At 39.9% G+C, this 27,488-nt stretch overlaps 1 protein-coding gene across 14 annotated transcripts in view; it reads left to right on the plus strand.

Annotated features, from left to right (window-relative positions):
• Positions 1 to 27,488, plus strand: part of NEK6 (NIMA related kinase 6) — a 109,952-nt gene that overhangs the window by 33,039 nt on the left and 49,425 nt on the right. For 7 of the 14 annotated variants that reach the window (XM_065572617.1, XM_065572611.1, XM_065572612.1 and 4 more), the window contains 3 exons: positions 12,344 to 12,465; positions 25,526 to 25,666; positions 27,390 to 27,452. In XM_065572617.1, the coding sequence (XP_065428689.1) occupies positions 12,373 to 12,465; positions 25,526 to 25,666; positions 27,390 to 27,452 (297 nt within the window). In that variant the 5' untranslated portion in view covers positions 12,344 to 12,372. Of the gene's footprint in view, positions 1 to 12,343; positions 12,466 to 25,522; positions 25,667 to 27,389; positions 27,453 to 27,488 lie in introns of all 14 variants that reach the window. The other 7 variants (XM_065572604.1, XM_065572606.1, XM_065572607.1 and 4 more) reach the window with 1 other exon arrangement.

Here is a 27,488-nt window from a genome sequence, read left to right on the forward strand (position 1 = left end):
GGAGTGCATGCTCCATAAAATCAACATAATTATTCCTTCAGATTGAGTTTAGTCATATTTCAGAATGCTGTGCATCTACTGTGAGGGAATGGCGGCTATATTTTTGATGTATTGTGGAAAAAGTATCAGTATGTATACACTGAAGTTGAAGGTGTGATTTGCAGCTCAGGTAGGCACACTTGCACTAGCTTTAATCTGGCTAGAACGCTAAAAATAGCAATGAAGATGAGGCAGCACAAGCTTCAGCGTGGGCCAGCAACATGACTGTACCCAGGGGATCAGGTAGGCATGTATGTCTGGTACTGAAGCCCATGCCACTGTGTCTTCACTGTGATTTTTAGTGTGCCAGCTAAATTAAAGCTAGTGAGAGTATGTCTATCTGAGCTGAGATCATTCAATTGCAGTGTAGATTTACCTTCCATCTGACAAGTGTTTCCTTATTGTTAATAAACTGGGTAGTAATATTGGATCCAAGATCTAGCAGAATTCTGTTGCCCAGTGAAGGTCTTGGGTTTCTTGTAACTTAATTACCTTTCTTTGACCAATTTCTTTGGGTACAGATGGTGCCAAAATCCTCTTGATTGTTTACTTCCAACCTCAGTGGAACTTCTCTTCTTAAGATGTTGAATTTTAAAAAGTAAAGAGTCATTAAAGTATTACGCTGTGTTGATTAACAGTGATATACTGACATCTTTGTGACTCTGGAGGTATAAAAAGGTTAAAATCAGGTGAAGATTCTTACAATGCAGCCTGCATTTATTTCCTGCTTAGTATAGGAAGAGTGCTGCTTGCAGACAACAACAGGTCCCTGCATGCAGCACCCATACTGATTTGTACAGCCAAAATATAAGGTGCAAGACTGTAATAGCCCATGGACTTGAGTAATTCTGAAAAGAACAGTTAAGAGCGAGAGACTAAATTTTGAAGTGCTCCCTTACATTAAATCTTGGAAAATCATTATCCTAGTGCTGTTTAAGGTTTTGTGGTAATTACCTCTTAGGAGTTGGTGGGATAGTCTGCCCCATATTGTGCATGTAACAGAGCCCGACTAGTTCCAGATTTAAATAACAAAGGTTTAAAAATGTATTAATTATATACAAAGAAGTTAGAATGACTAACTTGAGGTATCAATTGGTAATTCAGTCTTCAATATACTCATTAGCTACAAATTAACCTTTACACATGTAGCTTTTTTTAATCCATAAATTTCACTTTAAAGAGATCGGGCAGGGAAACTTCAGCCCAGAATGTGAGCATTTCAAACAACTTTTTTGACTTGTTTGTTAGAAAAGTAGAAGCATCTGAAAATGGGGCTGGGAAGATGGGAGGTTGTAAGCAGTTTTGTAGCTTTAAGCTATAGCAGGCATTCCCAGTGTTCTCTACTACATTGTATTCATGTTTAAAAGTGCAACTGGAATTCTGGCTTTAGTTACCTTTTTGCTGTTTTTATTTAAAGAGTCAAAAAACTTGAAAAATATGCAACAGTTGATTGTAGAGTTCTCTGCATACAATTCAGGAGCCTTTGCTGACATTAAAAAGTGCTTCTCCATTGTTAGCAGCAATCTGAAGGCCCTCTATCGGACCTCTTGCTGAGGATAAACTTGCCAGTCTACCTATAGTGTGAGTGTATGCCAATAAGAGCCTGGAATAGCAGAACTTCGAGCAGGACACTCTGTCCCTTAGGTGTCAGCAGGATCAGAGTTGGTGTCATGTGAGAAGAGCCATATCTCTTTTCAAAACTGATTTTATTCTTACTCCTTTATTTGCGTGCAGCTACAGTACTTTAAGCAAACACTGGCCAAACCCTAGTACTCTGCCTAATAAACTCTTCTACATGCTTGTGGTAGCTATGCTATTCTCAGCTGTTCATTACTTTCCCATCGTCTAATCTCTCCTGGTAAGTGAACATACCTTGTGTTTCCTACAGCACTCGGAGAGTTATGGTTCTCTTAGAAATGCCTGAGTTTCATGTGATCTGCTGACTGGCTTGGCTTCTCAGATTTACAAATAACTTGATATCTTTTTGGACTTTACTCTGTTCCTAAGGCAGGCTAGGGTAGATGTGATGTAAGATCAATGTTAGACTATGGATATGTATCAATGTTCGAGTATGGCAACTGGGACCTAATGCATTCCAGTATCTCCAATTTTTAAGTGTGAAACTTAATTGTCTTGGGTGGTAAGAGGCAAAAAGGGAATCTGTCAGTAAACTGTAGTCCATATCAGTATGTTCTCTGTGCATGTAGGATTTTTTATTATGCTTTCTTTTTAAATAAGAATCACTTATAAATCCTAATTATTTTAGGTCCCATGTTTTTAGAGAATTATAAATTTGACGGCTCTGACAGCAACACATAACACACAAATTACTTGGGGGTGTGTCTGAGAGTCCATATGTCTAGTGGATGGAGCACTGGACCAGGATTCAGGAGATCTGGTTTTGTTCCCAGTTTGACCAGTGCCCATTGGGCCTCCTTGGGCAAGTCACCTTTCCCTCTCTGTGCCTTGATTTCCCCATCTTTAAAATGGGAATAATGACACTGACCTTTATAAAGGGCCTTGAGATCTACTGATGAAAAGTGCTATATAAGAGAGAGGTATTATTATTAAAAGGACTTTTTTTTTTAAACCCACCATGATCTTCCTTATCTGTGTTACTAATAAACCTACAGATTATTAAAAATGAAAAAATGTTAACATCTAATGTTACTTTTTCTGACTCATGCTGATTCTTTGTTCTCCTCTCCTCTTGGACAATGAAAACAAACTGAAGTTCATATTATGGTTTTTAAAACACTTTTATATTTAGACCAACCCAGAAGTGTTCAGCACTTTGTTTTTGGCAGGTACTGTACTATAGGGCTCTTACGATTCTTTGGTAGTGGGAACGTTTGTTTTATGATCTAGGTAGGGACAGTTTGAACCAAAATGTTTGTCCAGGTGTGTGAGTGGATGAATGTTTGTCGCTTTTATAGCTTTCCTGGCTGGTAGATCAATACAACAGAAGCCTTGATGTTTTCCTCATGGAAGCCCCAACCTCTTTTCGTAATCAGATGGCCAGCACTGGGAAAACAGAAAAATGGTGTCAGGTTTCAGAATGAATCTGTAGCTTGTTCTGCTGCAATATGGACAACTCAAAATTTGTTCCTGTGTTTTGTATGGCTAGTAGCATACATGTAGTATGGAAGTAGCATGATGTAGTCTCTGAGGGATAGGGGGAATAACCTAAAACTTTGCGCTCAAATGATGAATGTTGGTTCTGAGCATCGGCACTGGAAGTTTTTAAATCATTTGTTTAATTCTCAATTTCATATACCTAAAAAGACAGTGGATGTTTTTAAAATGTCACCATACATCCATGCGTTATGGTAGGTGGTGTTATACCCAACTAGCAAAATTCTGTCTGCTCTTAAGGCTCTTTAATGAATAGTACTGATGACTTGAGCTGTAGATGATCCCCCTCGTTTTCCAACTGTTGTAGTTTAAAGTAAAAGGAAGTCAGTGCCCAGATGCCCTTCATGCATTAATACATAGCAAAGTTCCCTGTTTCGCTCAGTGCTTGCCAAGACTGCTGGAACAAAGGTTTCTGACAACATTCGTTTTGGACACTAGATGTTATCTTGTCACAGTTGTTATACTCTTGGAACAGTTATCAGACCAGCCACAAAGAGGTGACCCAATACTGGCACAGTACCTGAAACACAGATGGATGAATAACTAGGCATGTTATTTTACTAGCCGAAAACACTCTGTTCAAAGTCTTCTTGCATTTCCTGGGTCATTTAGTATTTAATGTGTAAATTCTGAAGAAATAGTTTGACGAGAAGCCTTGCTTTCAGGGCCAGAATCTGATACATCTACTTATATTGAGTAGTACTTCAATCTACACATACCCCTATTAACTATTCATGGGATTTTTTCATTTTGAATAAAGGTATCGGGATATGGTCCACATTCATTCCCTGCCTCTAGTCATTCTGACTATCTTGAATCTCTAAATATGATTCATTGTGACAGGATACATTTCACTGCTCCTCCTAGAAAGGCTATGGTGTATACCCACTTTTGTGCTTAAACAAAGATAACCTGGATCAGATATTCCTTTCCTTAAAGACATTTAATTTCCTTCAGCCCTTATTTCATTTACTAAGATGTTATGCAAGTTGTTTTCATGCTGCATGTGACGTGTGGAAATAGTATACCACGTCAGTGCCTCCGGCTCCTGTTTACATTGGATCTAGATGGTGCTTTCATATAAACCAGAGATCCATTTGAGTAGGAATGAGGATCACTGTGTCCAACTAAGGGAGCAAACTGCTTCACACTGTTCAGCCAACAGGGGGATTTCACTTTTCCAGACAGAGTTGCTTTGATCTGACTTTGCGTTCTCAAAAAGTTATTGCACAAAGATTGGATTCCCAGCAGTTTACTTGTTAATTTGGCTGGTCTATAACATTCTCAGGGCTCTTTCATTCATGTCTTTTTCAGTCTTTTCCTTCCGAACACCCACAAACTTTTACTTAGGGTATGGCTACACTTGCAGTGTTTTTGCACTGTGAGTTTCACTGGTGATGGGGAACCGGTGAAAGAAAAGTGCTGGTTTGTGTACTCAATTCCTCAGGCATCGGCGAGTGTTTACACTAGCAGTCCTTCCATCACCGATGAGAGCAGCGCTCTAGGGCAGCTATCTCACAGTGCAGCTCTCTCGATCGGCCTTGTGGGAAGCCGGGAGTGAGTGGAAGGCATTCTGGGTCCCTGTTCAGTGCCCTGTGCTGCACTGCTTCATGTTCCTTGGTTTTAGCGCAAAAAAGGGACTTTTTGCGCTTTAAATGGCAAGTGTAGACATAGCCTTAGTCTTATTTGAAGTTGTAGAGGTATAAAAGTGATCCAGTCATACTTGAAACCACTTGATAATCCCCCACCCTTCTCTACAGATTTAAGATAAGCCCAGATGTGATGTCTTGAGGTGCAGGAATCTGAGTTGTGGTGTGGGTACTGGATTTCACTACTCCTTTCAGCAACCACATTACTGGCAGCTTAAATGCAAGTTAGATTTCCTTTTGTATTTTGACTCAGCACTTCGGGTTTATGACTGCAATACATTTTCAGTGCTAAAAAATGGGACACAATTTGTGTGGGATGAAGGGAAATTTTAGATTGAAAATGAGGGATAAGTGACAGTACGAATGAAATAAGAGCTTGCAGGTTATTGGCTGCTGATAGAATAAGTTATCAGAGACTGCTCTGTTGGCAGCTGTTGTATACTCTTTCCCTCCTCCCCCCTTCAGTTCTGTAACTTCAGGAACCTCTACTGAGATGCTGTCTCTTGTAATTGCTGTAAGGGAAAAATGGAACAAATTTATCTGCAGTACTGTTTTTTTTCTCTTTGTTCCTTGGTCAGTGCGTTGGTGTCACCGTATTCTAACAGCAGCAGAGAATCCTGTGGCACCTTATAGACTAACAGGCATATTGGAGCAGGAGCATTCACCCACGAAAGCTCATGCTCCAATATGTCTGTTAGTCTATAAGGTGCCACAGGACTCTCTGCTGCTTTTACAGATCCAGACTAACACGGCTCTGATACTTGTATTCTAACAGGTCTTCCACCTATTGCTTTCTCCAACACACCAACTTGTATGAAAAGAAAATTTTGGGGGGTGGTTGAATCTTAACCTTTCAGGTGACCGTAGGTCGTGGTGTAATGTCAGCCTTGGCATTTTGAGCCACTAACAGATGATGATCCTGAAGTCTTCCCTCAACCTATGTAATGTTTTAAATGGTGCCCACTCTGCAAACTGTATTGTTGGGGATGTAGAGCGCAGAGCTATAAGTCTGTATGCATAACAGCCACTGACCTTTTTACTATTTCAAATGGCTTACAAAGTACAGGTTTTGTTTATGGAGTGTGATCGTAAGTTAGGCATGGTCTGACTGTTGAAAATTTGGATTTTATTTGTGTCACTGCAAATGAATTGGGCAAGTCACTTACATTCTTACTCTAATTTACCAAATTATTGAATGGGGATCATACTTAACTACCTTACTTACAAACTGTGCAAAATATTAATAAATGTTGGTAGCAGTAGGTAAAATAACTTGGGCTTGGCAGAATAATTTTTTAGCTTGCACAGCTCAGCTAAGTTTGTAAACCGCCCCCCCCCCCCCCCCCCCCCCCCGTTCCCCCGCCGGAGAAATAAGGTTTATTCTGAGTTTACCAAGTGCATTGGAGTCCTTCTGAACACAAGTCATACTGGAAGTTTCAATTGTATTTTTGTGCTTGGAATATTTATTAATCTTTGTGGGAGAATCCAAGGAAGGCTAGATTCAACTTTCTTGGTAGAAGGAAAATTGGAAGATGATGACTAGAATTTAAGAAAAGCGAATATGATTTAAAATAATAAAAAACTAATATCTTACCGTTGCTTGTACTTTATCACATAGGCCTGAGCCTTTATTTTCAGTGTTCTGTTGGTCAAAATAAGGTTGGACACTTTTAAAAATCCTTCCAGACCCCTTGTATCAAAGTTAAACTGATTGCTCCATAATTCCTGGGGTCCTCTTTGTTCCCCTTTTAAAAGATAGGTACTGCGTTTGCCCTCCTCCAGTCTTCTGGGACCTCACCCAATCTCCACGAGTTTGCAAAGATGATTGCTAACAGTTCCAAGTTTTCTTCAGCCACTTCCTTAAGTACCCTGGGATGAATTTCATCAGACCCTGCCAACTTGAATGCATCTAACTTATTAAATATTTGTTAACCTGTTCTTTCTGTATTTTGGCCTGCATTCCTTCCTCCTAATTGTGCTGAGTATCTGGTTACAATTAACCTTTTTAGTGAAGACTGAAGCAATTCCTCACTTTTCTTGATCCCATCAGTTATTAGCTCTCGTTTCCCAGTAAGGAGAGGTCCTATGCTTTCCTTTGTTTCTCATGCTCCTAAGAACTTCTTATTGCCTTTATGCCCTTTCTAGGTGTAACTCATTGTGTGCATTAGCCTTTCTGATTTTTCACTACATGCTTATGCTATTCTTTTGTACTCCTCCTTAGAAATTCATCCATGTTTCCACTCTTTATAGGATTCCTTTTTGATTTTCAGGTAAAGAGCTCCTGATGGAGCCATATTGGCCTCTTACTATTCTTCCTGTCTTTCCTTTGCATCGCGTTAGTTTGCAGTTGACTTTAATATTGTGTCCTTGAGAAACTGCTAGCTGTCTGAAATTTTTTCCCTTAGATTTTCTTCCCCGTGGACCTTATCTTGTTAAAGTCTGCTTTTTTGAAGACCATTCTCCTTATTCTGCTACTCACTCCTTCGTCACCTTAAAATCACGAAATCTATCATTTCATGATCACTTTCACTCAATTTGTCTTCAGCTGCAGATTTGCAAGCAGTCCTCTCTGTACTCACTGGAAAGTTTGTGTCAAATGCCAGGGAAATTAAAGTCGCACATTACTACCAGGTCTTATGCTTTGGATATTTCTGTTGTTTGTTCTAGAACTGCCTCCTCCACCTCCTCTTCCTGATTTGGTGGTCTATAGTAGACCCCTATCATGACATCACCCCTATTTTTTACCACTTTTATCTTTACCCATAGACTTTCCACTGGTCTGCTCTCACCTCCTTCTAGACCTCAGAATGCATCACCGTCTCCCTTTTTATCCTGCCTGTTCTTCCTGAACAAGCTATACCCCTCTATACCAATATTCCAGGCATGAGACTTATTGCACCAAGTCTCAATGCCAATGAAGTCATAATTTAGGTTATGGTCTAATACTTCCAGTTCTTCCTCGTATTACTTGCAGGTAAGTGGAAGTATGGCCTGAAGGAGAAGGCACTCATTTCACCAGGATGGTTACCCAGTTTTACACTTTATCACTAGAGGGAATGGTCAGATGGGGCCGGAGCCAGAATCTGCTGCTTAATCGCTGAGGTCTTATGAAATCAAAACCGAATGGTCCAAAAGAGAAACTTACTATTCTGTCTGCTAATTTATGAGAGAGACAAGGTGGGTGAGGTGATATCTTTTATTGGACCAACTTCTGTTGGTGAGAGACACAAGCTTTTGAGCTACACAGAGCTCTTCTTCGTGCCTAGGAAATGTACTCAGACCTGAAGAAGAGCTCTGTGTAAGCTTGAAAGCTTCTCTCTCTCACCAACAGAAGTTGGTCCAATAAAAGATATTACCTCACCCACCATGTCTCTCTAATATCCTGGGACCAACTCAGCTACAACAACACTGCTATATGGGAATCTTTGTGATGCGGCCCAACACTGTAGCATTTAATTTCAGAAAGGGGTACTACACAAAAATGAGGAGGTTAGTTAAACAGAAATTAAAGGATACAGCACCAAAAGTGAAATCTCTGCAAGCTGCGTGGAAACTTTTTAAAGACACCATAATAGAGGCTCAACTTAAATGTATACCCCAAATTAAAAAACATAGTAAGAAAACCAAAAAAGAGCCACAGTGGCTAAACAACAAAGTAGAAGAAGCAGTGAGAGGCCAAAAGGCATCCTTTAAAAGGTGGAAGTTAAATCCTAGTGAGGAAAATAGAAAGGTGCATAAATATTGGCAAATGAAGTGTAAAAATACAATTAGGAAGGTCAAAAAAGAATTTGAAGAACAGTTAGCCAAAGACTCAAGAAGTAATAGTTTTTTTTTTTTTTAAAGTACATCAGAAGCAGGAAGCCTGCTAAACAACCACTGTGGCCACTGGATGATCGAGGTGCTAAAGAAGCACTCAAGGACGATAAGGCCATTGAGGAGAAACTAAAGAATTCTTGTCATTGGTTTTCATGGCTGAGGATGTGAGGGAGATTCCCAAACCTGAGCCACTCTTTTTAGGTGGCAGATCTGAGGAACTGTCCCAGACTGAGGTATCATTAGAGGAGGTTTTGGAACAAATTGATAAATTAAACAGCAATAAGTCACCAGGACCAGATTCACCCAAGAGTTCTGAAGGAACTCAAATGTGAAATTGCAGAACTACTAACTGTAGTCTGTAATTTCTGTAATCATTTAAATCAGCTTCTGTACCGGATGACTGGAGGATAGCTAAGGTGATGCCAATTTTTAAAAAGGGCTCCAGAGGTGATCCCAGCAATTACAGGCCTGTAAGCCTGACTTCAGTACCGGGCAAACTGATTGAAACTATAATAAAGAACAATATTGTCAGACATATAGATGAACATAATTTGTTGAGGAAGAGTCAACATGGTTTTAGTAAAGGGAAATCATGCCTCACCAATCTACTAGAATTCTTTGAGGAGGTCAACAAGCATGTGGACCAGGGGGATCCAGTGGATATAGTGTACTTAAATTTTCAGAGCGCTTTTGATAAGGTCCCTCACCAAAGGCTCTTTCGCAAAGTAAGCTGCCACGGGATAAGAGGGAAGGCGTTCTCATGGATCAGTAACTGGTTAAAAGATAGGAAACAAAGGGTAGGTATAAATGGTCAGGTTTCAGAATGGAGAGAGGTAAATAGTGGTGTTCCCCAGTGGTCTGTTCTGGGACCAGTCCTGTTCGACATATTCATAAATGATCGGGAAAAAGGGGTAAACAGTGAGGTTGGAAAATTTGCAGATGATACAAAATTACTAAAGATAGTTAAGACCCAGGCAGACTGCCAAGAGCTACAAAAGGATCTCTCAAAATTTGGTGACTGGGCAACAAAATGGCAGATTCCATTTATCAACATTAAATTTCGAGTAATGCACAGTGGAAAGCATAATCCCAACTATAAATATAAAATGACAGGGTCTAAATTAGCTGTCCCATTGAAGAAAGAGATCTTGGAGTCATTGTGGATAGTTCTCTGAAAACATCCACTCAATGTGCAGCAGCAGTCAAAAAAGCGAACAGAATGCTGGGAATAATTAAGAAAGGGATAGATAATAGGACAGAAAATATCATGTTACCATTATATAAATCCATGGTATGCCCACATCTTGAAAACTGTGTGCAGATGTGGTCGCCCCATCTCAAAAAAGATATACTGGAATTGGAAAAGGGCAACAAAAATGATTAGAGGTATGGAACTGCTTCCGTATGAGAAGAGATTAATAAGACTGGGACTTTTCAGCTTGGAAAAGAGATGGCTAAGGGGAGATATGATTGAAGTCTATAAAATCATGACTGGTGTAGAGAAGGAAGTGTTGTTTACTACTTCTCATAACACAACTGGGGTCACCAAATGAAATTAATAGACAGCAGGTTTAAAACAAACACAAGGAAGTATTTCTTCACACAACGCACAGTCAACCTGTGGAACTCCTTGCCAGAGGATGTTGTGAAGGCCAAGACCATAACAGGGTTCAAAAAAGAACTAGATAAGTTCATGGAGATAGGTCCATCAATGACTATTAGCAAGCATGGGCAGGAATGGTATCCCTAGCCTCTGTTTGCCAGAAGCTGGGAATGAGCAACAGGGGATGGATCACTTGATGATTACTTGTTCTGTTCATTCACTCTGGGGCACCTGGCACTGTCCACTGTCAGAAGACAGGATACTGGGCTAGATGGACCTTTGATCTAAACCAGTAGGGCCATTCTTATGTTCTTATGCTTGAAGGTGACACTGGAAAAAAATTCTTGGAATTCTTTGACACTTACAGAGTATCAGTAAATGTTATAAGTTATCTTCCTGATATGCTTGGAAAATAATTTTACTCCAAATGCAGGTGAAGCTTTAAAACCTAAAAGGTCTTCATTTTTGGCTCCATCAAATTCTTTTTCCATCAGATCAAAAATACAGCTCTTCTCCCTAAAGTAGTTAGTGAAGCTACTTGGAGCTCACACTTATGCAGATTTTTTTCCCTTTAAATCTTTCCTCTTCTCCATTCAGACAATCCCTGACATTGCAGCCTTCTTCTGTGCCGCTTGTTTGAGATTAACCCAAATCTTGCACTTGTCATGCTGCCAAAGATAAATTAAAATAAATAAAAACAGATAGCTTGTTCCTGCTTCCCAGCATCAGAAAAGGTGCTGAAGGGATCGTCTCTTAGAGGAGTAAAAAGGGATGCTTTGATCACTTGATCATTACCTGTTAGGTTCACTCCCTCTGGGGCACCTGGCATTGGCCACTGTCGTAGACAAGAAACTGGGCTAGATGACCTTTGGTCTGACCCAGTACGGCTGTTCTTATGATTTGGAAGAGGAATTGTCTGGTCAGGAAATGGGAGGTAAGGCTCAGAAAAACACCTGGGGTCCATTATTGCATCACTCTACATCTGCTAACCCTTGTTAAGGGCATCTGGAGGTTTGTACAGGCCATCATCAAGGTTATACATACCTCCAGAAAGAAAAAGAATTAAAAGCACTTTAGATGGGGGATTTCACTTTTTTGTTTTATATAGATTCCACTGAATAGATATGGGTGGGATGGAGGACACCAACAAACCTATGCAGGCTCTGAATGTCGAAAGATATCAAAATACAGGCTCATTGGAGAACATTATTGGCTCACAATCAGTTTAATTCTGTATTTTTAAATTGACAAAAGTGCGTGATTTGTTTGCAATTGATATGCCATCTGATTTAAAGAGTTACTAGAGATGAGACCTATCGGATCTGTAATTCCTCTCAGTGCAAGATAGTGTGCCAGGAAGAACAGTTAAATATGATATGAAATACTTTCTTGAAGAAAGAGTTTTCTTTTACTTGCTCTTATTAATTTTTTTTAGTTCCTTTCTTTTATCAGTGAAAAAAGTGCTAACCTTTTTTATATTATTCTTTTCTGTATGTATAATTGCATTTAGGCCATGTAGCTTTATTGGTGGCAGTGCCAGCTATTGCTGCAAAATTAATTTATATTTGAACTGGTGAAAGCAAGCTCTTTTATGGGTAACATAAAGATAGAACATACACACATTAGCTGTTGTTGATATTCTGCTCAGTGTGAAAGCTTTCATGGAAATCAATGATGGTTATGATATCATGAGGCTTCCTCCCTTGCTGTTGTCTGTGGAGATCAGAATGTGCTTGACCCACTGCTTTCTGCATACACAAGCTGAAAGGACTCTGAGTAGTGTATTTGTGACATGCTTAGACTCTGGAAAACCTAAAAGGTCTTCATTTTTGGCTCCATCAAATTCTTTTTCCGTCAGATCAAAAATACAGCTCTTCTCCCTAAAGAAGTTAATGAAGCTTAGGCTGTGGTGGAAGATGAAGGATTCTTGCTTCAAGAGTTCTGTGCATTGGAACATCCACTGGAGTGAAGGAGAGGAAAAGACTATCCTCTCTTTCTCTGTTTATGCACATACCCAGACAGACTCATATTGCAAATTCTTTCCACTTTCAATATGTTGGATTGGTAACAGTGACATGGCTTTCTTTTTTTATTTCAACAGAATTCTAGGGCAAAGATTGGCATGTTACCATGGAAGGACAGCATAACCATCCACATCATCTAGGGGACCAGAACAACCCTCTCTGCAAAGTGCCAGGGCAGGAATATCAGCATGATCCTCAAGTAAGCACATTTGTCTCTTTAATCCCCCTTTTTTCTCCTTAAAGACCCCATGGAGTCCTTTTTTATAACTGTTTTAAATGTTAAGATTAGTATAGTCTTTAAGGCATATCAATTTTTGGGCCAAACAACTTGACAGTGTTGCTTCAAACCCATTTTTGATGATCAAAGGAGGAATGGGAAACATTTTCTATGGTATCTATAGCAAGTGTTTTGAAATTGGCTTATAAAAAGCTTATACTGATAGAATGCTGACTTTCTGTGTTGCTGCGATTCTTTAAAGGGAGGCCAAAGAAAAGAAGCTGTTTGAATTTTAATGATAAATATATTCTTTATTTATCTACTGGAATATTTTAATAGTGAATATTTTAATGATAATTACCAAATACAAGAAACAGGTCAGTCCAGATGAAATTGTATGCTCTCTTTCTATCTTCTGAGTCTCTGGGAGCATCGTTCCTTGATATTTTTTGTCTTCACAAACATGTTTCCCTGTATGATACTCTCCCTCTTGTAACTAACAGTCCACAAAAGGGGTAGGGGATAAAGATATCATTAGGTCTTATTTCCAGACTAACTGCAGATTTTCAGTTTAACCAAGAGATTATTTTTGTTGGTAGGGCTTGGGGCTACCTCCCTCCTTGGAGGGTGTTTAAGGCTGCAGATATTATCAGAACAGTTAATTTTTACCTGCACAGTACCTAGTGCATTTAACAAAAAGCCTTAAAGGTAAAGAAGAGTGCTAGAAGTCTTGCTGGGAAGTTCGGGTGTTAATTTGCCACTTTAAGTATTGGATCCAGTGGTGGTTTGAGGTTCCTTGGACAGGAATAATTCATTAGGAAAGCTGTAGCAAAACATAGATACAAGATTCCAAAAACAATGAATATATTTTGTGTAGCGCTGCTTTGAAAATACATTGTATGGAGCACAACCCCCTCTCCTAATGCAGCAATTTGTCATATTAAGTCATTTAATAATAATTGAATCCCCTTGATTAATCTCCTAGAATTAGCCAGTTGCATTTTGAGCAATTAGGGTTAATTACTGCCTCATTTGGCAGGGTAGAGCCCCTGTAATTATTTCATGAACAAGATTAGGAAGTGTTTTTAAGCAGCAGCTACATTCATGGCATCGTGGAGCACATGTTAGAATTTGTAATGACATAGTTAAGTGTAATTAGTAGGTAATACTCTATGTTCTGCCGTTACCCTGATGCTGAGCAACCTCATTTTGCTGAATGGTCATTGTTCAGTGAAGATTTCCCTCTCTTCTGTTAGTATCTAAATTATATCAGTGGAGGTGTCTTGAGTATGTCAGCTGTTCTGAGGAAGATCCAGATTGGAAATTGGGGGTGGGGAAAAGAGCTCTTGCATCTTTACTCCTTTTTAATAGCCTTGGTGCTGAATAAACCAGAGAAACAGTGTTACTGAGAAGGTGAAATGTTAGTTTTAAAACATAGTTTATTGTAAAAAGAAACACAATATAGTAACTTCTGAAGCAAAGATTATCACAACTTCCTTGTGTGTCAAGATGATGATGGTTTGTTTATTGCGGTATATCTGGTTTTTCATTTGGCATAAATGTAATTAGAGAGCTTCTTAGTTTTGTGGTATCTCTTATGTGGAAGGATCCCAAACTACATAATTCTGCACCATGAAATGCAGTGATCCTAATCTCTGAGGGTGTTAGTAATGCTAGCATGCTATGCTGTAGTTTAGGATGGGAGGGAGGGAAATGTTGGTTAAACATCTTTTATGAAAAGTGTCACGCTCGGGGCTTCAATGTTTCTGCAGAGCAGGCGGTGTGTTGGCTTTTAAAGTCTCAGCAAAAAAAGGTGGGGGAGTGGGGAGAGTGAGAGAATAAACTAAATGGAATGGTTTCTTTTCTTCGGTCAAGGTTGTGCCCTCGTCTGCAGACGGACCAGACCAGGAGTATACTCCTATCCCAAAGGCCTTTCCTAACAGTAGTTTTCACTCTTTGATTGAAAAATGCTTTTAGCACTTTTCATCTTACAATTTCAAACACTTTACAAAAGTGTATTATCTCCATTTTACAGGTGGCAAAGTGGAGGGAATGGCTGTCCTAATGTGGCATAACAAGTCAGTGGCAGAGCTGGAAATAGAATTCCAGGGCCATTGACTTCCCATCCCCTTCTCCAATTACTAGACAACACTTCCATAAGAAGACTATGTGCTTTTATGCAGTGCCCTTCTACAGCTAATGCTGCCACTAAAGTGCTTCTGCACAGGTGGGGAAGTGGTATTTGCTTTTCTTAATACTACGTGAGCTGCAAGTACCAGCATAGCTTTCCAGTTGTAGCCTGATCTTTCCTGCTGCCTGCCTTGTGTATAGTTCACATTCTGGAGTATTTTTCTGTTATATAAAAATTTGGGGCTATCGTAGTTGTACTCTGGTGGCTTGATATTTATTTTTTTTATAAGTTGCATATACAATAAAAAGGTATATAATTTCAACTTTAAGAGAGATAAATTGACTACGTGTCACAATTTGTTTCAAACTTGCCCCAGAAGGTTTGCAGTGCTAGTTTAGAACCATCCCTAGCTGCTCATCTGCAGTATTTATATTTAGTGTTTTAGTTAACCTTTTCCTTATGACTCACAATAGAACTTCATACTTAGAAGTTTTCTAATTAGAGTAAGTGAATATATATAGAGAGGAACTTATAAAATCACAGCAAGGATATCAGCCCAGCATTGTTCCTATGAAGTTTGTAAAAAGAAACAGTAATGTTCCTGACGGCAAGCTGGCAATCAGTGAAATACCCAGTTTATTTGTTTGCTCTGGGTCGCAGAGGAGTAAAGATTATGTGAAGTATGCAAAATACAGTTCTAAAAATGTAGCTTTTTCATCATTTTTATTGACTGAAATTTGGTTTTATAAAAACAATAATGCAATCCAGTGTCTGTTCTCTGACCCTTATTTTTACAGTTCTCAGGTACTAGGATTGCTCATAACTAATTTTGGTCACTACTGATTTAGATTGGATTCACTTAGCAGTGAAAGTCTCTGTCCCATTTATAATTCCCTGAGGCATCCAGCTTTTTATTCAGTTTCCCCTACTGAATATTGGCTTAGCCTACAAATTCAAAGTTAACATTTCTCTTTTCCTGTCGACTTTTTTCATTAGCCAGTACTAATTTTTCGCTGGTAGAGAAGATAACATTTCAAACTGGAGCCAAGTTGTTCATCAGACTTTGAATTGTAGCTATTGAATTCAGATTCAGGATATCAGAGATTATCATACTGGTTTCTGAAACTATGAAGTCCAAAAACTGAGAGCAAACAGTCATCAGCTGCAGCCACAATAGCTGTCTGGTACTTGAACAATAATTCACATTTACAAGCCCAGTATTTTCCTGTTCTAGTTGGTGGAGCTTAGAAACCCTACATAAACCAATTTATTCTTCTAGTGTATTTTTGTAAATCCACACCAGAAAAAGAATTTCAATCTCAAAATGAACATACATTTTTTCAGCAAGATTTTATTTTATGGATATGGATGTACAGTTTGACAGATCAAAAAGAGATTTGAATGATTGATGATGATAGTAAATCAGTCCTTTGAATACATATGCATTATACTGCATATGCTAAGGCTTCCCCATGTACCAACACAGATGTTTTTCAAAGGTGAAATTAGTTTATGGTAAATGTCATTCAGATGAAGCATGCACTTTAAAAGCATAGAAGCAGTTGCCTTAAAATTAATGATGCATTGCAAATATCAGAAAAAAGCTTACATCCAGCGTAAAGATAATTAAAATTCAGGTCAGAAGTCTATGACTTAGTCAGGCTAAATTTTTTAATGAGATTTCAGAAAATTAATTGGGCGAATGCTTTTTTGTTCTTTTACAAGAAATATTTAATTTCATGCTCCTACAGGGGAAAAATGTTTTTCTTGGTAACTAAAGATTGTAATGGCTAACTTTTTAACTATTTGTTAACCAATTTTTAAGAATCTTTAGGTAGGTCAGAAGTATTTTGAGCATTCTGTGCCTGGTTGCCACTAGTTCAGACTTATGGCAAGTGCTGACTTCCTTTCATGCCAATCAGGCTGGAATAAAACAACTGAACTTATTATTTATTAACATGAGCTTTTATTGTTTACACACCAGGCAATTATCACAGGATATTTCCATCCTGTAGCCACACCCAGACTCAAATCTCTCCATGCCTCTGAGAAGCAGTCATATAGCCACAACTACATGTCATATTATTATTGTGCTGAGATTTTGCTGTCTAGTCTCGCATCCTACAGTGACCACATTGTCCTAGTCTCTGCCTGAAACTGCAGGTCAGCAGCAGCAGTGGCTGCTTCTCAGCCAGCTCTCAAAGCATTATGCAGTAGTTTTCAACAGTTAGTTTTTTAATAATAGTATGAATTTAATAGTAAAATGCATTGTCAGTCTCTCCAGAGACTGAAAAAGTCTATCTGCAGCACACTTCTCTCTCTCCCATGCCCCCAACACACTCTTCCTTCAAATTCTGAAGTAAAACCTTAGTCAGGTGCACATTTCAAAATTCTCCAAAAATTCTCCCCAAACCTTGTGGCTCTTAACGTCTGCTTGTTGATAGCTGCTGTCCTTCAGGAGAGGTTGAACAATTTTAATACTAGATGGAAGACATTTAGTGCTGGATGGAAGCACTGAAAGACATCTGCTGCACCTGTGCATTCTAAGATGTGTGTACACAGGCATATGCAGAAAGAGAATGTTATTTACCACTGGTGCCTTCCACTTTGGTATTTGTTGCTATGACTTCCCCATCTCTGCAGTAGTTTGTTTGTGAAGAAAGGCACTGAAGGCTTGATAAGGAATAAGATCCGTGTGTTGTACCCAATGGTTGAGAAATGTGACCATACAGAAAAAAGAACATATTTGTAAGAGCCCAGAGGTGTCTCTGTTCTATCTTGCACCCTGTCTCGTAGAGTAACTTAACCTAGCCGCTGAATATGAATGTATTAGAAAGTTGGCTTTTTCTTTGGAACTGAGGAGCCTTCTAAGTCTAGTTCTTTGTGTCAGTATAACAGAGCCTCCTTTGCTCTACTCCAAGCACTACTACAAAGGGGTAAATAGATAAATCTGTAAGTAGGAATCCATCTACCATCACCCTATCTGTCTGAACTGTTTTGCACTCTGACATGTATATAGGCTGAGATTCCTTAATAATTAAGGTTCATATCACTGCAGCTGATATAATTAGTCATCTTATTACATATGTCTCTGAGGAGTTTCTCTCTTAGGTTGTTTAGAATGTAAAACCTCATTAATTCTCCTATTTGGCAGGAAATCCCATTAACCACCACCATTTGGTGCTGAATGATCTGGTTAACTTCTCCTTTAAGCGTGTGAGGAAAGTTGCTTTTTTCCGTACTGTTCTCCCCTGACTTTGAGATTTTTTGTTTTTTGTGTCAGCGGTTACAGTTCACAAGGAATGCGTCCTGCAGAGACGTTGCCCAATCTGATTCTTGGAATGATCTCTGGATTTCTCCTTAAAAATGAAGATCTGCTTTATTTGAATGAGGGTTATAGTTAAGCTTAATTTTTGTCCTGTTCTTTTACGGAACAGTAGAAAAAAATGCTACTTATTGTGTAGCTAAGGACAGAGCAGCCTTTGGCTCCAAATTATTTCTTCCCAGTTTAGATCCAGTCCTACCGCTGCTTTGGAATTTGTACTGTTCAGATTATTGAATTTCACACACACTCTGAACATTCAAAAAATGACTAAATACAGAGCTGCCCTGTCAACGTGTCTCAACCTCGCTCTGAAGGATCCACTGCTAGGTTCTGTCTCATATTCCTTCAAACACTGGCACCTGCACTCAGACTGCAGCACTCTTGGAACTGTGGAAGGCCCCCTAGGTAGGATATGTATGTTTGGTGGTGGTGAAAGGGTCAACTGAACTTACCTTTTAGTTTTACAGAATTGTACATTTGCAAATCTATCCACTTGTAATCCATGACTTGTACTTCTGCAGTTTTATCTATTCTTTGACAGCTTGCTGAACAGTATTGTTGGGGATTGAACTGAAAAGGACCTAGGAAAACATAGTTCCTGTTAAATAATGAAATGAGTGAAATATATTTGTATAAGCATGAGAATAGGAGAGACATTTTCCTAGTTAGATATTTACCAGCCAAGTCAAATGTGTTCCTGTCCTTTGTATCAATAGTCAGAAGAATTACAGACACTGACAGAAGTCACCTTTAGCATTAGATATAAGAACAAATAGGAAGTGGTTAATTTTTAAATAGGCATAGGGAAAAATACACTATGCTAATCAATGGGGAGTTCCTTGCTATGGTTTGATCTGACCTGAGCATGCTCTTTGGTTCATGCTGTAATCTAACATCCTCTCCTATTTTATATGAAAACTCTGTTACTTTAATTAGGTCTGATAGGTTGTGATAGCAAATGCAAATCTAGGTCATTGCATATGTAAATGTGCAGCTGTAGTCTTGGAGGATGCCAGAACATATCAGCTGAGGTGTCCAGTCATCACCCAGTGTTAACTCCAGCATGGCAAACAGACTTTCTCTGCTAGCCATATTAAAAGTGGTTTTGGGGGGGGGGAGAGAAGGAAGAGAGAGAGAGAAACACCGCCCCTACTCCTGTCACTCTATTAGCATTATTTATTTTTCAAGTTAAGGAGTTGCTAGATATATTTCTTGGCATACACTTAAACCAAGAGTGTTTTATATATAAATTAATATTTTAAATGCATATTTATGGCGTGATAATTTATTAAAAGCAAATGGCTACTATTCATGTTAAACGTGGATCTCTTTCTTGCATTCAGGTGTCCATCATGTACTCCTGGGGGAATTCTGCACCACTGTGCATGCGAGAATTCATATCTCCTGCAGATTTCTTAGCTTCCTCACGGAAAAATGACTTTCTGACAGGGAAGCAAAGGGAAGCTGCAAGAGCAGTCCCGCCCCACTCTTTAGCTGCGCAGGTACATCGTTTCAGGCACCCGGAGCAGTTGGCGGCGAGGTAAATCACCGCAGGGCTGGGGACGCCCCAGCCAGGGGCTCCTACCCTGAGCCGGGATCAGCTGCTAGTCCCAGCCGGGCTGGAGACAAGAGAGGACGGGACTTCCTCTTCCCTAGAGGCAGTGGCTGGGGCTGTGTCAGACCCCCTCCTCCCCCCCAGAAACCTCCCCCAGCTGCTGGAAGCTCAGCAGCCTCCCCTGCTTCCTTCCCCCATTGTTCCTCAGCTGCAGGTGGAGGGGGCACTGTATGGGCAGCTGCTCCCTCATCTACCCAACCCCTGTGCATCCGGGCCTCCCATCCCCAGACCCCCCCACCAGACCTTGCCTCGTCCACCCAGAACCCTCCATACCCGAACCCCACCCCGTTCAATTTCAACCTCTGTATCTGGAGCCCCCTGCACTCAGACTCCCTGCCTCCAGACCCCCAACCCTGCACCCAGACCACCCTCCAGTGAGCTCCTTGCACTCAAACCCCCACCCTGATGAGCCGCACCCGCTGCACCACCCTGAGCCCCCACATCCAGACCCCCACCCTGATGAGCCCCACTCCCCCAGCACCCAGACCCCCTTGCTGAGACCCTCACACCCCTCCACTGAGCCCCAGCCACTTTCACCTGGAAACCCCTGCAGAGTCCCATTGCCCCTGCACCTGGGAACCCCGCCCCCCCCCAGCCTCTGTGCATCCAGATCCCCCCGCACCTAGACCCCCACACTGAGCTGCCTGCACCCACATTGTCCCACACAGAATCCTCTCACCCCACACCTGGATTCTCCCACAATGAGCTCCTCCACACTTGGATCCTGCCTGGTTGAGCCTGCCTGCCCCACACCTGGTGCAGAGAGGCAGGGCCCCAGGGTGTTTCTGGGACAGGCCCAGGCCTTGTGCTGTGTCAGGGTTGGGTTCAGCCTTACCACTGAGTCTGTGTCCCCTGGGTGGGGAGGCTGTAGGATGATCTCCCACCTTTGTGCAGCCAGTGGCCTGTGCTCCCCACTGCCATGCTGGAGTTTCTGCATTTATTTATTGACAAATAAAGCTTGCAGAATTTTAAAATATTATGTGCAGAATTTTTAATTTTTTGGTAGAGAATGCCCTCAGGAGTAATCATGTATATGGCTAGGCACTGGCATGTGTGATGATTTAAAAGTTAGTGGGACACAAATTTGGTTTTGATCAGTTTCATAGTCTATGTAAATTTCAAACAGTGGGTTTGTGCAAACATAGCCCAATGCCTTGTAAGGACTGTATGTCCTATGGTAAGTTTAAATAATTCGCTGGAAATGCTGCCATTTGTTGCCTTAGTAGAGTGAAACCAAAATAGCAGATCAGCAGGCATGTTTCTAGCTGTACTTGATACCATTGTTGACATAAGCAAAGGCCATGTTTTTTTACTAGGCTTGTATCTGTGGTAGGCACATATTGCCACGAAACTACAGCAATTCCTTCTGGTCATTCTGGTGCTCTGAAATGCAGACCCCGTAATTATAAAAGTTCCTGCACAAACATCCAGTTCTTACTCAAGAGGGGCTGTGTCTGAGGAGGCACTTATTTACAATTGCAGCTTTTGATGGTTTCTTTAAATAAGCACTTTCTTGAGTGTTTAGACAGTGAGACACCTTTAGATTAGTCTTGTCCGTATTCAGTTAGTACAATGATTTGACTGTAACAAAGGATAGTAGAATGAATCCACCTTCATTGGAGTGCGTTTGTGTAGGGACAGAACAGGAGGGAAGCTTCCATAGTTCGATATTTACCAATCAAGTGATGCAAATATTTGTGGCCAAATCTGTGTATTCTCTTCTTCTTCTGAGTTAACCAATGAAGAAAAATGTAACTACTCAGAATCTGATTGAAACTCTATGGCGGGGCGGGCGAACTTTTTGGCCTTAGGGCCGCATCAGGTTTCATAAATTGCATGGAGGGCCGGTTAGGGGAGGAGGTCGTGGCCTGGCCCCCACCTCCTATCTGGTCCCCCTCCCCACCCCCGGGACATCTGCCCCATCCACACACCCCCACTCCCTGTCTCCTGACTGCCCCCGGACTCCCGCTGCCCCATCCAACCCCCCTCTCATTCCTGACACCGCCCCGGGACCCCAGCCCCATCCAACCACCCCTTCTCCCTGTCTCCTGACTGCCCCCGGACTCCCGCTGCCCCATCCAACCCCCCTCTCATTCCTGACACCGCCCCGGGACCCCAGCCCCATCCAACCACCCCTTCTCCCTGTCCCCTGACTGCCCCCGGAACCCGTGCCCCTGACTGCCCCCTGCTGCCCCATCTAACTCCCCTCCTTCCTGACTGTCCTCCGGGACCCCTGCCCCCATTCAACCCCCTTTCTTTCCCCCCCCCGACCACCATCCACACCCCCGCCCCCTGACCACCACCCCAAACTCCCCTGCCCTCTATCCAACCCCCCTGCTCCCTTACCGCGCTGCCACCACCACACAGCACAGAGACCGGGTCAGGGGAGGGGCTGGGGGCTAGCTTCCGGGGCCAGGAGCTTGGGGACCGGGCAGGACGGTCCCGCGGGCCAGATGTGGCCCGCGTGCCATAGTTTGCCCACCCCTGCTCTATGGAGTAGAATTAGAATTCTCATACTATGATCCCATAGAAAATAAATTTAAAGAGTTGCCGTGGCTCTGGAATCTGAATGTTGGCTTGTATAGTTCACTCTATACAACCTCCCATTGCTCCTAATATTAGTAGATATTTTTAGATTTATAATGAGTAACTGAAACAATACTTCATAGGATGCTGAAGCAGCTGTTGCATAAATATTGTGTTACATATCTGACAAACCTTAGGCCAAAACTCTCTTCTCCAAACAGTATTGGTGAAAGTTCTACTGCTCTACAAGTGTAGAATATGCAGTGCAGCACTGTAGAGGAGAAACTTGCCCTGAATCATTGTTCTAATTTTAATAGCAGTGCATTCTAACCTGTAAACATGATATGACACAGCAAAATTCTTGATAAGACTGTTCATCTTATTGAATAAAACAAACATTTTGATCACAACCCACATGAGGAGTATGGTGGGAGAGCAAACTGCGTTCCATAGAAGTACAAATTTTCGGAAAGGGAAAGAAATGAAGCAATAGAATATAAGGGTTAAAAGAAAACTACCCTGTAATTAGCTTCCAATTTTCACGTGACTGACCTTTTTTAACTAAATGCCAGTCGTTAATTAACCTAATTGTTTGTATAAATTATTGTACTTGAGTTAAAATTCTAATTGTGGTTTTTCAGCCCAGAGTAATAAAATCAGTTTCAGATAGTTTAGGTGTTCTGGGGGTGGAAAAATTCACCCTTGGCTTTGATGTTTCAAAAACAATTACTGAGAGTGTCACTTTATGGGACGATGAGTGTTTTTGCTCTTTTAGGGCACTTAAACTGGGAAAGTTGATGAAGATGACCTGAAGTTAAATTCACAACCATGTGCCTACTTGCATTAGGAGACTTTGACTGAACCTTATAGTATTGTGATATTTTCATCTTGACTAGAATTCGTAACCACGCATATGTATATTTCACAAATGGTGTAGTCTTTTGAGAATTATCCTAGATTTTAATGCTCATTTAGCAATCCCTGGAACGACTGATGGGGAAGTAGTTTAGGTATGTATTAGAAGGTGTAGCAACAAAACATATTGCCAGCTACAAAGTGACAGTGGGAAAAGGGGACAAAGGATGAAAGGACTGGATAGTCTTTTAATTGACAATTTATTATACAGAATTATATTTTGTATATCATAGTCTTTAATACAACCTCTCCTTTCATCTTCCCTACAGCGCCAGTGGAATAGCATTCCGCTGTTGTTGTTCTGTATTTGTCAAGGTGATGTAGTTCCTGAAAATGGTTTGACTTTGCTGTACAAACTGTAATGCTCAGCAGTCTCTTAGCTCAGGTATCTCAAAAATTCTAGCTGAGGAACATGGAGTTTTTACAATGTTTTGTGTGAGGAATATATGATCTTGGTCACAAAGCCGCCTCTGCCAACAAGATATTTTCATTATTTTTGGTTATAGTTCAGAATTGGGCAAACAGCTATAAACCTGAAAGGTTTTTTAGAAAAAATATTTTATTGTTAAGTTGTATATTTTAGTAACTTTTATTTCTGCCGATGTTGCAAAGAAGGAAGTGTAATCTGACTTGTCAACAAATATAAAGTCCAAAGAGATTCTATACTGCCATGAACATAGTGCTAGTGAGAGGTACTGGACTGATATGCGTTATTCACAGAAGAGGTTAGGCCATTGCAATAGTAGGTAGGACTGGCTTCTCAGTTTCCATATCCATATTTGAGGTATGTGAGTATTATCATACCCATTTTACAGATGGATACATGAAGACAGAGGTTAACTGATTTAGTTAGTCACACAGTGAGTCAGTGGTATAAACTGGGAGTAGAACCCAAGCCCTGACTCTCTGCTTCCTCCTCCTAATTGCCTTCTTCAGTTATTCCACATAGGGCGGACAAATCCAGCTTCCATCTTGACCAGATTTGAGTTAATGTGTTTGTGCTGCCTAATCTTGATCCCTTGTGACCATTGCATCTAGGAATGGCTAGACACTTCCAATATCACCAGTGTAAAAAGGATTGTCATTTCATACTACTTTTAATTTTCCTTTATTTTCAAATGTATCAAAATGTACAGTTTCCATATCCTGTTCAATCCTGGGCACCTTTGCTGGGATTGTCAACTAGGGCCTCAATTGTAAATAATTTATATTTAAAGAATGAAAGTTTACAAAGGATTGATTTACAAACTGGTCTAATTTGTTTTTATTTTGTTATAATAACTGAAAAATGGCTTAAGATACTGAAGCTTAAAAATACTGTACTTGGCATGCACAGCAACTTTTAGTCATTAATTTAGTTCTTAAACATTGGTTAGCACTCATGTTAATTCTAGAAGAGACCAGAATGGCTCTAGGGAGTAGTTCCTGGTCTGTGGCGTACATAATGCTTGTTATACTGTATATACCTGCCTAACCACATATTTACCTGTGACTGCTCAAAAGTAGGCTTCAATCTGTCCCTGGTGAAAATAATATGCAAAGTTGATTTGAGGGCAAGTAACTGGGGAGACAGCAGTTTGGGCCTAATTAGTTATTTACACGGGAGACCAGCACACTCTCTTTATTTCCTTTTTTCCTTATTTTAACAAACTAAACTAGATGCACTAGTAACATCAGTGGAATTAGACTGAAATGAATGTATTGACAGATAACTGTGTCCCTAGATCAATCGGCCTACGTTCAGTTCTTTGCACATCAGAAATAAGACCAAAAGTATTCGCATGTTTACAGTTTTAAACTTGCTTCTTTCTGTGCAATTGTTCTGTAATCATTAGGGTTAACTAATGTGCTCAGATTTATGTTTGGGTTTTCTATGGGTAATATTTTTAAATGGGTAATACACAAAAATGCAGAAATGCATAAGAAGTGAAAATGTTTGCCAGTGTTATGGAATGCAAATTTTGTTGCTGCAGTTACTACGGAAGAATTTAAATTCTTGCATCCTCAAATGAAGTATTAGATAAGTTGACCGTTTTTATTTAATTTGACCTGAAAGTGTGTGTTGCTTATACCTATTGGCCTTTAAAACAATCTTGTCAACTATTTGGAGGATCTGTTTGTTTTAATATGTAGTTGATCCATTTGATTCCACGAACAGTTTATTTTTGTAAACAGATACATTTTGTGGGACTTTATGGATCTATGCTGGGGTTTTTTTTAATGGCACTGAATATTCACTGTTCAGTACTCTGGTGCAAGGTGGTTTGAACTGTAAGTGGCCTGAAGCAGAAAGGGGAAGTTGTGATTGAAGAGAGAAATTCAGCCCATTTCCATAAAGTAGAGGGTTTTTTGGCCTTCTGGCTTTTCGTGCTCCCCTGTAGATTGCTTAGGTGCAATACTTACTGTGATTATCAAGTCATAGAAGGTGCTGTCTGTGAGTGAGAAAAGGAGAGGGATGGAGAAATACCTGCTCATGTTTTTGTCAGTTTGTCTAGTTCAATGGCTGTTTTTATTTCTTTTGAATAAGCAGAGGCATTTGACGTCATATCCATATCGCTGCACCTTGGCAGATTTTCAGATAGAGAAAAAGATTGGCCGTGGGCAATTCAGTGAAGTCTACAAAGCAACTTGCCTTCTGGACAGAAAAACCGTGGCGTTAAAGAAAGTTCAAGTGAGTGTTTAAAATTGGAGCTTATTGTATTGCAGGTAAAAGGAAGATTTCTGAGATGTCTGCTTACTTTGCACAGATGTTACAGGTGAAGTGTTTGCTTCCCCTTGAGAATTCTCTCACCGGTGGAAATAAACCGAAGAGCAGAAAGCTGTTTTGGAAGTCCTTTTGTCCTTAATTGCTGTCATAAACATTAGTTATTTTTGGCTCCCATATAGAGCAACACCTTTGAAAGGTTCAGTTTCATAAACACTAATTAAGAAGGATAAGGCCTATTTGAGGTATGTGAATACTATCATACCCATTTTACAGATGGATACATGAAGTGAGAAGTTAACTGATTTAGTTAGTCACTCAGTGAGTCAGTGGTATAAACTGGGAGTAGAACCCAAGCCCTGACTCTGATTCCTCCTCCTAATTGCCTTCTTCAGTTATTCCACATAGGGCGGACAAATCCAGCTTCCATCTTGACCAGATTTGAGTTAATGTGTTTGTGCGGCCTAATCTTGATCCCTTGTGACCATTGCATCTAGGAATGGCTAGACACTTCCAGTATCACCAGTGTAAAAAGGATTGTCATTTCTTACTACTTTTAATTTTCCTTTATTTTTTTTATTAGAATATGGCCATTTCATTTTTGATTGATAATATGTATAAAAACAAAGGTTTTAATGGGCATAGCCATAAAATTAAGGATCTGGCATCTTGACACGGACTATCATATGAGAATATTGAGTGTGATGAAAGGCTGGATGACTGATAAGAGGCAGATGGTTGAGGACATAAAGTTAGAGATGGAAACGATGGCTCGCTGCTCTTCTCATCTGTGTCATTAGTATCTAGAAGTAGAGGAGCAGCTGACATTATGAACAAAGATATTCAGTGGCCAGACTGTCATTGGTGGAACACAATTAAATAAAAAGAAATTAGTTTTCTTTCTACTATAATTAGTTATATTGTTTAAAACAAAATTCTGAAGATGCAGCACACAAATATATTACAAACTTGGATTAAAATACCATACAGTGTTCAGAACAGTGTTTTTCTTGAAGAAATTTGCCTTTAATCCTTCAACGTATCTTTTAAATTCATATTACCAGTGACTTGCTCTCTGATTATTAGAGAATGAATATTAACGCTAATTACTCTTAATTAATGGATGGGAATCTGTGAGAGGAAGAATAATTCTGAATTGTTTAAAGAGAGAATAGAAATAAATATATATATTTTGTGACCTTAAAAAAAACAGTTACTTAGTTTAACACTGTTTACACATTGTGCGTGAAATATTTTATATATATAAAATATTTTTTATATATATAAAATATTTCACACACAATGTGTAAACAGTGTTAAACTAAGTATATATATAAAATATTTCACGCACAATGTGTAAACAGTGTTAAACTAAGTAACTGTTTTTTTTAAGGTCACAAAATAGGCAAAACATCTACAAACTAAAATCTCATTTCCCCCACCATTTAGCATGTTGCCAAAAGGTGCTAATGTTAATTTTGCTGCTTCCTAGTTTGTTGTGGTTTTAAAACAAAGAATATGTCAACCAGATGCAAGTCTGGTGCCTGCAATAGGACACTTACATTCATTAAGTTAAGGAAGGGAAAGAAAACCAATGCTGGTTTAAAATGAGTAGAGCTTATCTGATTTCTTGCCTCATTATTATTATTATTATTATTTATTTAATATTTCACTTTTGTCTTGTTTGAAGATATTTGAGATGATGGATGCCAAGGCCAGACAGGATTGCATTAAAGAAATTGACCTTTTGAAGGTAAGAATTTCTACAGTGGCTTATTTTTACTTTTTC

Source organism: Chrysemys picta, chromosome 18 (genome assembly GCF_011386835.1).
Source record: "Chrysemys picta bellii isolate R12L10 chromosome 18, ASM1138683v2, whole genome shotgun sequence".
Lineage (NCBI taxonomy): Eukaryota > Metazoa > Chordata > Testudines > Emydidae > Chrysemys > Chrysemys picta.